The 16,924-nt window shown below is 36.9% G+C and overlaps 1 protein-coding gene across 1 annotated transcript in view; it reads right to left on the bottom strand.

Annotated features, from left to right (window-relative positions):
- LOC132796688 (chitin deacetylase 1) overlaps positions 1-16,487 on the bottom strand; it is a 51,754-nt gene extending 35,267 nt beyond the window's left edge. Inside the window, exons 1-3 of the mRNA XM_060807942.1 lie at positions 16,269-16,487; positions 7,482-7,573; positions 7,260-7,371 (exon numbers count right to left, since the gene is read on the bottom strand). Of these exons, the coding sequence (XP_060663925.1) occupies positions 7,260-7,371; positions 7,482-7,573; positions 16,269-16,320 (256 nt within the window). The 5' untranslated portion in view covers positions 16,321-16,487. The remainder of the gene's footprint in view (positions 1-7,259; positions 7,372-7,481; positions 7,574-16,268) is intronic.
- Between the last annotated feature and the right edge of the window lie 437 nt (positions 16,488-16,924).

The following is a 16,924-nucleotide window of genomic DNA, read 5'->3' as shown; positions in this document are numbered from 1 at the left end:
GAGCTTAGCTTTCCATTATCGAATTCAGCCAAGTCAATCGAGTTGCTGTTGCTGTGGTTGTTCTTGTTGCTTTTTGCAAAATCTATATTCGAGAAGCAATTCGATTTAATTACAATATTTGAGTAGTTGGCAACTGAATAATCGCTGCCTGGCAGCCAGTCTGCCTGTGCATAACACTCGATGCCATAACTGCCCAACAGCAGCAGCAGCAGTTGATGCTGCAATCACAATGACAAAAACAAGCAGATTGACAACAAAAGTCGTCCTGGGCAACTGACAACGGGATAATAAGAGTTGAATGCATTTGCAACAGATGAAGCTGGATTTTCCTTTTGCTTTTCGCACTCACTTTTTATGGCTTACGCAATGCACAGCAGCAGCATCGACAGCCGTTAGTTACATGAAGAATACGAAAATTGATGCTTCAAATGTAAATGTGTTTAAGTAGAAATATGAACTTGATTCACGCCTAATGCACAGACATGTAGTTAAAGTAGGATTTCCGGGTGCGCCTCTAAGTATGCAATACAAATTTTGCAAGTAAATTTGCTACATCCACAAAACAGAGCTCTGATCCGATCAACTTTAATATATGCATGTGTGTGTGTGTGTGTGTGTCTGGATATATCAATAATGTTGGAAAATATTTGTGGTCACATCATAAATAACAGCAATGAAATGAAACGCCTGGACAATTAAGTGGCCTGGACATGGTCAGCAAATGAATGAAAGGCTGCAGAAACAGGACACACACACACACACATAGCATACACACACACACATGCAACACAGAGGACACAGAGTGGCAGTCAATTGCAGACTGTGCAATCAACATAAATTCTTCTGCTGACCCTCCGAGCCGAGCCAAGCTAAATAAATGCATACAATTTTATTATTTCAAAAAGTAACTTGGCAAATTTGCGCACCCGAGCAACTGGAAATTGTGCGTGTTTAGTTGTCTCTCTCTGACTCTCTCTGACTCTTTCTGTGTGTCGAGAACTTGTGCACAGTTATTGAATAAAATGTAATAAACACTTTTAGTAACTTTGTCTTATGCATTTCTTACACACACACACACACACACACTGGCAGCGACAGTCTCGACAGGCAGCAACAACAACGAAACAAAGAAGAAAGAGCAAACAAGTTGCATACGCTGCGTATACGTAATGCGGACAGTTCGGGCTTATTTGTGCGAGTTGTGTGTTAGATGCTGCCGTTGCCGTTGCCGTTGCTACTCGGTTGTTGTGTAAGCAATATTGAAATGCTGTCATTGAGCGTGCTCACTGAATTATGAAATTGAAAACTATTCAGTGCAAAATTGCTTCGAATTTCAGCAGCTCGTGTTGCAGAGAGGAAGAGAGAGAGAGAGAGAGAGTTTTCCAACGTATTCTAAACTAAAAAGATGTGTGTATACATATGCATAAGTAGATGTTCAACTAAATATACATATATGGGAAGTATGTAAGTCTTGCTTTTTTTGAGGCAGCAGCAGAAGCAGTTTGTCAACTGCTTGGACGCGCTCTGTCAATAGCTTGGTCCCCAAAAAACTTGGCAGCTAAATAAGCCAGTCAGCTAGTCAAACAGTTGGACAGATAGACAGTCAGACACAAGCAATCAGGCACACACACGCACGCACACACACAGAGTTTTTGGCCTCTCTGTTCTCAGCTGTGTGCGTACGCAGATTTTATTGAATTTTATCTAGCCAAAATGTGGCTTAAATATTCTAATTTCTGTCTGAAACGAAACGAATCGAAGTGAAATAAAATAAAATCGTATTTATATGCACATTGTATTGCATACCCTTTCTCTCTCTCACTCTCTCTTTCTCTTCATCTGTGTGTGTGTGTGTGTGTGTGTGTATGTTCGTAATGAAAAGAAGCCACTTTTTGCTTATTTATTTGGGGACATTTGCTGTCACAATTTCAAATTCATTTTGGGTCCCCGAATGAGCAGCTCGAGCAATTCGTCAGCTGAGATTTTTGGCAAAAGGCAAAGTCGGCTTCAGCTTCAGCATCAGCTTCGGCATCGGTTTTGTGGGTTTTTTTTTTGAATGGGGATGGCAAGCAGGCCAAAATGGGGAGGTAACTCGCAAAATGTTTGGAGTGAGACGCTGACTCTCTCTCTCTCTCTCTCTTTCTCTCTGTGGCAGCAGCAGCTCGTAATCCCCGGCTGGCTTATGTAGCTGGCAGATGGCTTGCAAATTAAAGTGCCAGACGATTAGAGGCAATCAGTGAGTGACTGTAAGGATATGCATTTCCTCAACTTCCTTCAAATCTACACAAATGTCAGGCGCAGCTCAAAATATGCGAGCATTATTAATGAATTTTGCTCTAGCATCGCAACAATTCAACTATGCGGACTTCGGATACCCTGCGAAAACTTTTAGCCAACATTCACCAAAAATCACTAACAATAATAAACTAACTTTAACGAGTCATAACGAAGGAATGCTATTTTGGCTAAAGCACATTACATGAGTGCATTGAGTGGAAGTTGTTCATAAACTTTGTGCCAAATTATCATAGAGTTTTCTTTTTTTTGTTTTTTTTTGGTTTTTTGGATTTTGTTTGTGGTTTTTGGTTGAGGTGCCGACAGGTAATGGGTTGGCTCAACTGCATCATTTGTTGATGAACTGCTTTTGCCACAAACAGTTGCATAGATGAGCGAACTATGCGAGTAAAGTCTGTGTGCAGAAACATGAAGTTGTAGACAGTTCATTAAATGTTTACATACATATATTTTGTATAATATATATTTGACTAAACTATATACCAAAAGTTCTTTTGCAGCTTATACCGCAAAAATACTAAAACATATCAAAGCTATATTTGTTATATTTATATTGTACTACATTCTACATATATCATAGAACAAAATATACCATAGAGGATAGAATATACCAAAGCAACTAAGTAGACCCGTAGTCATTTTATCCTGATCTGCTGGCAAAAGTTATAGCTCTATCTCTTATAGTCCTTGAGATCTTATTGTTCATACGGACGGACGGATAGACAGATCGTCTCAGCTGTTGACGCTAATCAGGAGACGGCTCTTTTTGGCTATTACATAAATTTCCTGTAGCTACAAAGTACCCTTCTACCTTATGGGTAGCGGATCTAAAAGTAAGTGCAAGTTTTTATACCCGCTACCCATAGTGTAGAAGGGTATTATAACTTTGTGCCGGCAGGAAATGTATGTAACAGGTAGAAGGAGGCATCTCCGACCCTATAAAGTATATATATTCTTGATCAGCGTCAACAGCCGAGACGATATAGCCATGTCCGTCTGTCCGTCTGTCTGTCTGTCCGTCTGTCCGTCCGTCCGTCCGTCCGTATGAAACATTGGATCTCAGAGACTATAAGAGATAGAGCTATAATTTTTTTCGATAGCATTTGTTATGTTTGCACGCAGATCAAGTTTGTTTCAAATTTTTGCCACGCCCACTTCCGCCCCCGCAAATCAAGAAAATCGAATAACAAGCGTAATATTAAAGCTAGAGTTCCGAATTTTGGTATATATATGATAACTACTATAGTAGTTATGATTTCTGAAAATTTGGTTGCGATCAGATAAAAATTGTCGAAGTTATTAAAGAAATACTTTTGTATCGGCAAAAACGCCTACTTACTAGGGGTCTTAGTTGCTTTGCCGTCTATGGTATATTTTAAATACGGTACTATGTCATCATACCAAATATACCATTTGATATATGTTTAGTATTTTTGCAGTATATTCGGTATATTTTGAAAAAATATCGCAAAATATATTTCTTTTATTAAAAATGGGTAGCGGGTATCTCACAGTCGAGTACACTCGACTGTAGCTTTCTTACTTGTTATTTAGAAAGATTGTGTTGGAAAAGCACGTTAACTATTTTAAACGTGCTTTGTTTTTCATATACATGTCCAATTTTTTTAAATTTCATTCACTGAAAACGCCTCTGAAGACAAAGTTTGTAAAGTTGTCAAGTCAATTGGTTATTTTTCATCTGTATTGTTTATACGTCATACGTATTTGCTCATATCAAGTTTATGCTACGTTATTGCCAAACAATCCATAGCATCTGTGTGATGTGCCATCGTTTATTGGGTTTCGTATTTGAGTTTTCTTTTGCTTTTGTTTGGTTAAACCCTTTTTTACAGTATATAGTATGTTATGCGTATATAGTATAATCATCGCAACCGTACAAAAATTGCCAAATGGCCAACAGACACAAAAATTGTTATATTGGATAAGCTGTGAGGCGATTCAGCGAGATACAACGACGAAGTATTTACTCTTCTTCTCTCTCTCTTTCTCTAAAAAAATAAAGAAATATAAAAATTGAAACTACACACGTAATATGTATATGGGATCTTTCTCAGTGTGTGAGTGGCGTCAGCAAAAAAAAAAAAAATATATAGAAAAAACGCAAAATTTTTATGCACAGAGCTTTGACCTAATCTCTGCTGCAATATTTCTCCTCGTGCCTTTACTTTACTTTGGCTATAGCATTGCGGCTTGGGGGCAGGAGGTGACTTTTTCTCTCTCTGTATGTGTATGTGTGTGTGTGTGTCATTTATGTTATTACTTTTCTACTTCAACATACACACACATACTCATGCGTGGAGTCTCTTGTTCGCCCGCAGTCGCCGTTGCCGTTGCCGTTGCCGTCAGAGTCACAGCAGAGAGCTATTTATATGAGACAACATTCCAGTTGGTATTACGCAAATCCCAAATGCTTTAGCTGTCGTAGCTTTCTTCCAAGCGGTTTCCTTCCGACAACGATGGCTAACTGTAACGCTGACTGCGACGCGGCAAAAGGCGAAGGCGAAGGCGATGCTGACTACTGCAAAAGTGCGTGCTTGCATTTGAGCGATATGTCATGTGTATGTGTGTGTGTGTGTGTGTGTGTACTGTATATGTGTGCATTAGATGCCATACGACTTGCGGCTCAACCTCGAATTTAATTTTATTTTTTTTACACTTCCCAAAAATTCAATAAGTGCAACATCAGAAACTAACACACTAAGATATACTCTTAATGTAGTTTGAAGTTCACAAAATATTTTTAACTGTTTTCTAAATTCACTTTTTATAATATTTATCCATAATTTAATATGTAAAATGATTTTTATAATTGAATAAACTTTTGTTATGTAATATTAGAGTAAATTAATTTTGTTAAATACGCTTTTTTTTTATTAAAATCTGAGTAATTATGCTCATATGTTTTTATAATATAGACTAGTTATTTTTATAAAAACAACTTCAACTTTCTACATTAGTTAAATTCTAATAATTTTCATTTGTATATTTTTTTTCGAAATATTTAATGGATTTCTCTTGACATTCTTTTTTAAGCATTTAAAAGTAAATTTTTTTGAATTTAAATAATCATTTCATATAAAAGCAATATTATTTTATTAATATTTTTTAATATATCCTGACTAGTCTAGATTTTTATCTGAATTCTCCTCAATGAAATATGAAATATTCATTTGAATATTCTTAATATTGTTTTATAAATGTAAATGAACATATTATTTACTTCATCTAACATTTCTTCTATAAATATAAATGCTTTTCTTTCGTTTTAAATAATGATTTGAAAATATTCACATATTATAACAATAAACTTATGAACAATTTCAATTTATTGTGACTCATTGTAAAATCGAATAAATAAAAATACAAATATATCACTGACATAATTATTTCTTAGTTCTTTAGTGCAGGTCGAATGATGTAAGAAATAGTTTGCGCAGTGTATGTAAAAATTTGGTTGTAACTGTCGTTCATTGTCTTGTGCTTGTCGAGCGTTGAGCGTCGTCCGTTGTCGGTTGTCTGCTGTCTGCTGTCTGTCGAGGTGCCCGAAAAGAGCACACAGATGCTGCTATATATGTATATATGTATGAATGCACTCACACAAAGGTGGGGTGGCAAGGGGGCAAAGCGCACTCACATAGATAAATGCCAAAATGGGCGAGCAGTTAAACTGAAAACTAAATCGTAAATGTAAGCTTTAATGGCCCACACACACACACACACACACACACACAAACACACACACGTACACACACTCGCACACACATCTCTGTTGCGGCACTTGGGTATTCTTAAGCGGTCGCGTTTTGTGCTCCATTTGAAGTGCCCTCAAATGCTAGAAACGCATCCAAAGCACTTGGCATTCATCATGCCAGCCAGTGAACCAGACAGCCAGTCTCTTGGCCAACCGCTGGGCCACCTTTGCAACTCGCCAAGTTGTCGTTGTCGTTGCCGTTGTCGTTGTCATTGTCATCGTTACCAAACTCAATAGAGCGCACAATTTTGTGGGTGGGGTAAATTCTTCTGGGCAAACTCATTGTGGCTGCTGTTCAATTGCATTGTCATCGAAGTGCTTCGATCTTTATTTTCAGCTTTTTTTTACTAGTTACGTTTCTGTACTTTGGGCCATAAATGAATTATGCGACATTTACTCAAAATTGCTTCCAAATGCACAACATCCGGTCAGCAAATGTCTTGCAACACCAACACAGAGACACAAAACGAGAGCGAGTGCATCTTATGCAACTTCTTATCTGTATGCTGCATCTCTTTCCTTCAAATAACTCTGTCACATTCAGTTGCTTATCTCAGAGGCTTGGCCTGCTTTCTGCCTGCTGCCTGCTGCCTTCTGCCTTCAGCCAGCGTCGTTTTCTAATAGAATGCCCAATTCTATTTGGAGCTTCTAATAAATTTCGTGCTCTGCTCTGCAGTTTTAGCCATGTAATTTTTTTTCTTTTAGCCACAGCATAGTCTGAGCTGTGTGTGTGTGTGTGTGTGCTCCTCGAACTTCGCCTTTTATTTTAGTTAACAACTTTGGTTTTGCAAACTTGAAATCGTTTAGCAAACCGCTTGGCATTTGCCACAAAACCTGCTCCCCAAAAATCGTGCGCTTTCTCTTTCTCGCTCACTCTTTTCGTAGTGCCATCTCGCTCACGCATGCATATGTGGTATTTGAGAGTGCACTTAAACTTTTGGGTTTGCCTGATTTATGGCGCACTTTCAATTGTTTCTTCTGCTAATGCCATTCCCTCTGGCTATTTGTAGCAACAACGAACAACAACGAACAACAACGAACCGACATCGCTCTCTTCTTTCTTTGTCTGCCTCTCATTGCACCACCTTAAGCCATAGTTGTGGCTCTTTATTTTGTTTTTTCTTTTTTTTTGTTGTTGTTGTTGATTATTAATAGCAGACTGAAGCAGCTTAGACATAACTTCATCACTTACTTGTTGGCAATGGTCCGCACTTGGCTTCATCCTTGAACGTGCAGAACTTTTGCAAATCATCAAAGTATAGGCCAGAGGGGCAACGATTCAAATAGGGGAAACCATCCACGCACTGCAACAAGAGAGAGAGAGAGAGAGAGAGAGAGAGAAATATGTTTAGAAAATATAGTTTTCAACAATTTTATTTTGTGAAATTTTATTTTCGTCATGCCAAAGTTTTACCTGATAGAAACGGCGACAGGTCGCTGGATCGGCATAGTTGCCATTGGCAATATGCGATGGGCAGGTGAACTCCTCCTTCTCCTTGCCTTGGGCTGCAAAAGAATTTAAGAGAAAAGAATGAAATAAAATAATTTTGTATTATATCCAACTGACACAAACAGATTTAATGAAACAGATTGCATTAAAATAGCAGCTCAACAATTAATATATACAAATACTGTAATAATCATAACAATTAAAGGCGTGCAATTGACAAATTACAAACGCGTTTTTTACGTTTTTCATTTGTAAATCAAATGAGTTATTTTTACATTATTTTCTTTGCATTATCGGTAGCAAAAGTAAATCTAAGCTTGACATTGCATGAAAGCCACAAAAAGATATACAAATTATCAATTAAAAAAAAACAACAACCAAAACGTACGGTTGCAATAATAACAAACAAGTGAGAGAGAAAGGGAAATAGGGAAAACAAAAAAATAAATTATAATTAAATTGCGATTTTCAATTGATTAACTAAAAAGTGCAGCGAATTAAAATTGAAATATTAATGCAAACGATTCAGCGGCAGCAACAGCAACAGCAACAACAACAATAACATCGAGTAGTCTGATGCTTAACCACATCAATAATAATGGGCGTGGACGGTGAACATTTGAGCTGCACATATAATGAATATAAATTGGCTAATAGCATTAGATTAACGCGACGCGACGCGACGCATCTAAACAGCAGCCACAACAATAAAAACATACGAAAGAGTGTGAAAAATAGTTGACTAACAAATATCCTAAACACAAAAGTGCTTAATAACCGATTCAAAGTACATTATTTTGGTTTGTGTAATACTTTCCATAAGTCAAGCATACCCGCTTAAATTACGTGTATAGGGTATTAATAGAGTACTCTGCGTGCGTATGTGCAACGAACTGTCTCGACAATTATTCATAAAGCATATCCATTTGGCCTAATATTAATTAAATGCACACTATTATTGTGGCACGCTGCGTATACGCAATGTGCGCGCCATTATCAATGCTTATTATAATTATAAGCATTATAAGGATTTTCGGCGGACAATCGATTACGATTTGGGTTTGATTTTTCATTTGGCATTTGGCATTTGACATTTGGCATTCGGCCAACTGTCAATTAATTGATAGCTTTTCCCCGATTTGTATGCGATTTATTTAATCTCCTAAAAGCAGCGCCTCAAAGTATGCAACGAAAAGTGCGTGCGCCCTATAGGTGATTATCATCGGAGTGTGGTTAATGCACAATTAAAGCCTTTTAAGCTCAACAACAACAACAACAACAACCCACACGTACTACTTTCTACTGTGCGATTAAGTGATTAAATCATTGAACGATTTAACAACATTTCACTTATTGACTTTTGAGCATTCGGTTTTAGCTTTGTTTTGCTTAAGTCTTGCGACAAAAGCCACACACATTTTAATGGCTCGCGGTGCGCGCTGTGTGCTGTGCGCTGTTTAAGCCAACTTCGTTAACATGGTCTGCAGTCAAAGTGCATGCAAAACGAATCCACTGAGCACACACATAAATTGGCCAGAGTGAGTCAGAGTGAAAAACTCTGCAAACATTTATATAAATTCGGTGACATTTCCACATTCTTCCCCCAATCTTCTACTATTTTTTTCTTTTTCTCCTTCACGCTGTGCTGCTGCTGTTTGTGTTTGCGTCAATTATTTATTCATTTTTCATATAGTTTTATTTGTGTTTGTTGTTGTTCTCGGTTACATTATTCAGCGCTGCTTCCATTTTTTTGCAGCATGCAACCAAAATGCAACAGCCCCAAAATAACGACGATGCCGCTACCGTTGACCATGGTTGGACGCCTATGTGCTACGCGAGTTGCGAATTGATTTTGTATGAATTTCGATTGGCAAACGAACAAATGAAAATAATTAAAAAATTAAATAAATAAGTAAACAATCAAGAAAAGCGCAAATATGTGCTGTGCTGTGCTGTGCTGTGTCGAAGTTGAAATGCTCTCTGGTTGACAGAGCAAAAGAAAAGTTTGCAATTCGAATTGGTGTTGAATTAAAGCAAATTGAAAAAATGATGATTGATGTTATATAAGTTTAACATTGAAATACAATAATTATCTACTAATAAATTGATAATTGATGTAAAGTTAGTTAAAATGTCTTTATAGCCTTTATAGTCAAAGCATCCACTTTTGCACGCTTGGTCTTTTTCAAGTTTTCATCATTTTTGTTTTGAATTTTAACTTTTGGTAAATATAGGAATCTCGAAAGTAACAATACCGTTTTTATGTTTCATTGTTTAGCTATTAAAAGTGGACAATCTTGATGCATATTGATTATCCTTTGTGCCAACATTGCAATATTTCTCTAATTTCTTTCAAAAATATTTTACAATTAGTTTTTGATATTACTTTTCAATTTGAATAGATTGCAAAATGTAACATTCAAAAAATTAGAATGCGTTTTGATTGTATAGTATTTGATGTAACATTTATAAAAATACACTTTTATATTTACACTTTTTTTACACTTCACTTTTGATGTTATATTTACAAAAAATAGATTTATATATTTGCACTTTTTTTACACTTCACTTTTTATGGCAATAATTATCGAAGTCTCAATAAAACCTGAGTGTGTAATCGAAGATTTTGATAGACAAAGCAAAAGTTGTGCAACTTTGCTGCGATGGCGTAAAATGTAATATAATGTTAATGCCCACTGCAAAGGCCATAAAAATGTTGGTGCGAAAGGGCATCGTCAATTTGGCAGTTATTTAAGAGCTGCGTGCCAATAAGTTTCAATTTGCGACCGAAAAATATGTTAGTGTACATGTGTTTGTATGTGGTCAATATGTGTGTTTATTTATGTGTCTCTATGCAGGGATAACAACAACAACAATAGCGATAACAAAAACAAAATCTCGTGACCACAATGCGCCAATGGCAGCAAAACTCAGTTAATTTTAATGCCGTGTGTGTAAAGCAAACAATAAACAACACAAACAAAAATGAGAAAAAAACGAAATTTAACAAAAACCAAAAAGTAAACAACAAATTATATAAAATAAAGCATGCGAATATTTGTAATGTTGTATACGAGAAATATGCAAGAAGCAGAAGAATAAATAACAAACACAGCAACACAACAACAAAATCACAACAAGGAACACACATTTTCATATAATTATTATGGCTAATTAATATTTATTAACCTGCACATGGACGTGGCAGCAGCCAAAAGCAGCTAAAAGCAATGGGGGTCAAGCATACTCGTAAATGTCGCCAGCAATTTGTTAATTGCTTGGCGAAGTTAAGGGAAAGAAAGTTTGGCTTCGATGCTTAAGCGAAAGCATTTGATAAATTGGAATATCTTAAGAGTTTTATGAGGCAGTGAAAAGACTTTTGCTCAATTCGATTAGCAAAGCTTAAGAAATTTAATTACGTCAAATTAATATTTTCAATATTTATAGAAAGCCAATCGGAGTAAAGAAATGAACTAAAATTGAATTTTGAATTTAAAATAGTTAGAGAAAGGTGAAGTCAAAATTATAATATGATTTGTAAATGGTGTTACATAAATTTCTAAATTATTTAACATTTTTTTTAATGCTATTAAAGTTTAATTTAAAATATTTGGTGAAAGGCGAAGCAAAAATGTATTAATTCAAAATTATAATTTGATTTGTAAATGTAAATTTAGGTTTGTAAAGAGTGCTTGATAAATGTTTATATTTATTTATGCACTGAAAAGATCTAAATTGGTAAAGTGAAGCTTCTTAGCTATGTTATACCCTTCTGTCAGGATCTTTTCTGCTGTCTCTGCTGTATATTCTTGTCACCTGCTGCAGTTGCCATTGTCGCTGTCGCTGTTGGTGTTGTTGTTGCTTTTGCTTTTGCTTTTGCTGTTGTTGCCACTGCTGCGGCAACAAAATTATTGTAAATGTATTTAAAAGGCATAACGCCAATTACGTGGGACTTTTTGCCTTTAATTAAGAAATTGCCAATGCGAAAAATAATAATTAAAAATAAGCCCAAAAGAAAAACCGAACTGAACCGAACTGAACGTGCACTGAAACACGCAAAGGATCTTTTTCTCAACAAACAGCGGCAGCTGCCCCCTGCTTTTCCCCCTCCTCATCAATGCTGTCCACGTGCTTGTTGAAGAAATTAAATGTGTTGAAGAAAATGAAAATAAAACACGCAGAGACAGAGAGAGAGAGAGAGAGAGAGGGAGAGAGAGGGAGCTCGTTGTAAAAACTGTAAACTGAAAACCTGGTGAACAGCTGAAAAATCGGCCAACTTTATTTTATGCACGTTGTGAATACGCTTTCGACTCGTCTTTTTTTTTTCTCTTTGTTTGTTTATAAATACGTTGTTGTTGTTGTTGTTGTTGCGCACGCCTGTTGATGTTGCAGTTGTTCTTTTTGTCGTTGTTGTTGTTGATGTTGTTGTTGTTTCGCTCAGGCTCATAATTTATTTAACATTTGTGGCAATTTAAAGCGAGCTGAGCTGAGCCACAAGGCAACTCAGTCAGCACAACTTCGAAGCCACAACAATGAGGCAGCGATGCACCAAGCACCAAGCACCAAGCGAAAGCGAAAATGAAATTCAATTTTTATGGCAACTATTGAAATACTTGTATTTGTGTTTCCTTTTCGAAATGTGTCAAATAATTGCAAAAGTCTCTATAGACTTTAAGTGTGTTTATGAAGGAATAAAAATGTATAGTTAGTTAGAATTTTATACTTGAATAAATTAAGACGATGTCATTAATAATTAATAAAGGCAAGAAAATAAAATAATGAATTTAAGACCAACAAATACTCGTAATGAAAAAATCGAAGGGTACCGAGTGTTGGGATAAATTCAGTTTTGCTGTTGTCTTTATGTTGTATCTTTTGTTTTTAATTTATCGCAAGCCGCAAAAAGAAAACAAAAATCGCAGAAAAATTTCGTTGCTTAAGTATGTGAGCGTGTGTGTGTGTATGTGTGTGTGTGGGAAAAATGAAAACCGAAAACGGACGAAAAGGCAATAAATTACACAACTGATATATGAATATGAATGAGAACTGCAAGCCAAAGTCGCCCGTCGCCCGTTGCTCTCCCCCCGCTTCCCACCGTCGATATTCGCCAACGAGGGTTGCTCAATAGGTTCTGGGGAAATGGACAGCAGGCAGCAGGCAGCAGGCGGCTTATGAGCTGGCGTTATTTTGATATATTTTCACTTAAAGTGCTTCATTTGTAATAGACGCATTACACATCCTCTTCATCTGCACCCCTCTCTCTTCCACTTTTGCTCTTTCTCTCTCTCTGTCTTGCTCCCTCTTTCATCTCGCGGTCTGCATCTGTTTGTCACTTTCTCTCTGCGTCTTGGCGTGTGTTTTTTTTCATTGTTGTTGTTGTTGTTGTTGCTATTTTGCCTCAGGCATGCCAACTGTTTGTATTTGGTAAAACGGTTTCTGCTTTTTATCCGTTGGCATTTTCAAGTAATTTTTCACGCATTTCTGTGGCTGCTTTGCGCCTCATTTTTCACGACGCGCATGTGTGTGAGTGAGTGTGTTTAAGTCCCTGTGTGTGTGTGTGTGTGTGTGTTAAGCTGCTTAAATGTTTTTGCCGCTTCCTTTTGCAACAATGTTTCTTTTGTTTTTTTTTTCTTTCCGGTTTTTTGTTCATTTTTTTGGTGTATTCCTTTGTTGTTGGTGCATTTACAACACTTAAATTGTAAATAATTCCGATTTGGTTGCCCAGACTCCAGACTCCCCAGACTTTTGGCGCATCGAGTGTGTAATGGCCAAAGCCACTTGCCTTTGTCAACAAATTTGCGTTTAAATGGCTCATGTGCCCTTCGTCGAATGTGACGCAAGCGGAACACCAAAAAGAAACGAAATGAAATGGAACGAAATGGAATGGGATGCGATGGGATGGAACAAAGAATGATGATGGAAGAATTCATTCGTTTTGTCGGCTCATCTTGGAGGTTTTTTTTTTTCTCTCGCTTTTTGACTTGATGCCGCTGCCTTTTGCAATTCGCTTTTAATGTATTTTTAAATTATGTTTATTTACCGCATTAAGAACACGAGCGCGAAGCATGCAGAGAGATATACGCACATATGTAAGTGTATGAGTACACATATGGATATACATATGTATGTATATGTGGATTTATATGTTGAAGCAACGTCATCAAACTGATTAAGTTTGGTATCTTGAATAAATAAATGAAAAATATGAAGTTTACAAAGGACTTTAAAAGTAAAGTTTACAGAAAAATGTAAGTTAAAAAATCTGAAAACCAGATATAAACATATTAACAATTATTGTCTTATAGTTCAAGGCTTAGACTGAAAATATGCGAAGTAAGATTTTCGAAATTTATTTTAATTGAAATTCCAATGCAGGATTCCAATTCCAAGGCTCTGATACTTTAAAGAGTGCTGCCAACTCTCTTCATTTGTTGGTTAAGCATTATGAAATGACTTTGAAAGTGAAGTTTTAAGAATTGAAAAGAAAAAAACTAATTGAAAACAAAAAATTTTTATAGGATTTACTTGATGTATTGGTATTTCCATTACAAGCTGACAGTTTCGGGTTTTGACACTTTGAATAGTGCTGCCAACTCTCTTCATTTGCTAGCTAACCATAATAGCATTAAATCCCTTTAAAGGTCTTTTGAAAGTAATGTTTTAAAAATACAAATGTAATAAGTTAATTGAAATCTCTAAAATTAATTCAAGTCAATCCATATTAAGAATTACAACGAAGAAGTTTTTCTTGATGAACTGGTATAACCTTTTTCTTGCCACTACAAGTTCGCAATCTCAGGCTCTGATACTTTAAAGAGTGCTGCCAACTCTCTTCATTTGCTAGCTAACCATAATAGCATTAAACCCCTTTAAGGGTCTTTGAAAGTAATGTTTTAAAAATACAAATGCAAAAAGTTAATTGAAATCTCTAAAATTAATTCAAATCAATCCATATTAAGAAATTATAACCAAGAAGATTTTCTTGCCACTACAAGTTGGCAATCCCAGGCTCTGATACTTTAAAGAGTGCTGCCAACTCTCTTCATGTGCTGGTTACGCGTTGTAGCATAAAAGTCTTGTTTTTAATTTTTTTTTATTACCATTTCATTGGTTTGACATTATTATTGTTATAATTATGCAACGCGAGCGATTGAACAGAGACTGAAGCTGTTGCCGTGGCTGTAGCTGTGGCTGTGATTGTGGCTATAGGTGAAGCTGAGTTTCAATTTCGATTGATATGAAATCAATGTCACAACCGACTCTCGAGCGAGTTGCATAAATGAAGCTGTGTTTACTGTTACGAGCAATGGATTGCCCCGGTTTTTGGGGCCCGGATGATGGCCCGTGGTTGATTGTTAATTGTCTGCGTTTCGGTGTCAGGCCCGAAAAGCACACATTTACATTCTTTTGAATGTACATAATTAATGCAATCTGTTGTTTACGAAACGGGTTTTTGTATTTCTTTTCTTTCATTTCTTTTGATAAACGAATGAAAGTGAAATCGCCAGAAGAAATTTTTAAATGAAATGATGATTCGATATTTACATATTCAAATTCATAATGAATGTGTGCAGAAGAAAAAGGTGATATGGCTAATCCGTTCGTTTATCCCTGCGGAATTGAATGAGAGTGAGTGAGGAAGAGAGAAGAGAAGAGTCGAGAGTTGAAGCAGCAGCAGCTGCTGTGGTTGATGCGGTGGATGATGATGATGATGATGATGATGGGGCAAATATGGAAAACAGTTGAAGTTGACCATGAAAATGCTCAAAGCCAAACGCCCCAAGCTGCTGCAGAAATATACGCCAAATATTTGCATATTCATAAGCACAGCTTTATCCGTATAAACATATACTAAAACACACACACACATGCAGAAATCGAGAGAGAGAGAGATAGCAAGTCGATGCTGTTAATGTGTGCCGTTGGCGAAATGTTAATTAAACCAACTGGAAACCGAGCTAAAGTTGAGCGAGTAAGCAAAAGCAGCCGCTAATCAAGTTGGAGGTCAACGTTGGAGCACGCATATTACGTAAGGATCGTCAACAGTTAAAAGATAGAGAGAGAGAACGAGATGTAGAGTGTGAGAGAGAGAGGGAAAGAGTGGGGAAGCAGGAGCACAGAGAAGCAAAAGAAAAGTGAAACCGGCTGAATATCCAGTTTTTTACTTTTTTGCATTGCGTCTACTGGAATCTCAGACCTGAAGTTGGAGTCGAGGAGTTGTGGAGCCCATGCATGCAGGACAGCTGACCTTGCAGGCCTTTCAGCTGTCAAATGTGAGTGTGTGTGTGTGCGTGTGTAAGTGTGTGCGAAACCTGTTGGAAAAACCATTTATGATAAGAGCAAAAGTCAATGAAATGCCAGCAATGTTACCTAATTCGCAGCCGAAACGAGACAAAAGATCAAACAAGAAATACGAGTACAACCGGGCAAACGCGCCAGGAAGACAAAGACAAAGACTAAAGACGAAGGTATACACACACACACACATACACAGTCGAGCACACACACACACAGTTACACAGGAAGCCCAATTGGCAACGTCAACACTTTTTCGTATTGCACAGTAAAAAAAACAACAAAACGATTAACATTAATAGCCAAACACGAATGCGGAAACTTTGCTCATTTTTTCTTCTTTTTCTTTTTTTTTTGTAAATTAATTTCGTATGTTTTGGATTTGTATGTGTATTGGATATTGTTTGCAACATTGCTGCTGAGTGCACTCGACTGCAGTAGACTGTGGTTACTCACCATTGACGCCAACGGCGATTAGCAGCGTTGCGAGTAGACAATGCTGCAGCATCTTGAAGTTTCCAACGCAACGCAAGTGTGTTTACTTATTTGTTAACCGAGTTACACAAAATCACTGATTTTTGCTTTTTGGCCCACTGCGAGCCAAATGTTCGAAAAAAATTGGAAGATGGAAGAAGATGGAGATGGAGAGACGTCCGCAACGCGCAAATGCAAACCGCCAACTGAACGCAGACAGCGCCAAAGAAATTGCAAGAAACCAAGTTAAGTTCAAGTCTTTCAAGTTGGCTGCCAGCAACAGCAACAGCAACAACAACAGCGCTCCAGCGATCAGCGTTGTGTACGCTGAGCATGCGCCAAAGCGAGACAGCGAACCATTAGTGGGAGCGGGAGAGCCAAACAGTTGAGAGTGAGCGAGCGAGCGAGCGAGAGAGCGAGAGAGTTTATCGGCTTTAGTTATTCTCAATTCACTTTCATTTCAACTGGTTCGATGATGACGCGCAACAGTTGGCACCGTGGTCAAAAAAGTGTTGCCAATTACTAAAAATATATATATATTTGGAATTTATTTCGATTGATGAAATAATACTTATATTATTTAATGATTTCATTTGTTTAATTAGCTTCATTCCATAAGAATGCTCATAAATGGAAAA

This window comes from Drosophila nasuta, chromosome X (genome assembly GCF_023558535.2).
Source record: "Drosophila nasuta strain 15112-1781.00 chromosome X, ASM2355853v1, whole genome shotgun sequence".
Taxonomy (NCBI): domain Eukaryota; kingdom Metazoa; phylum Arthropoda; class Insecta; order Diptera; family Drosophilidae; genus Drosophila; species Drosophila nasuta.
This window is presented reverse-complemented; position numbering and strand designations above follow the sequence as displayed.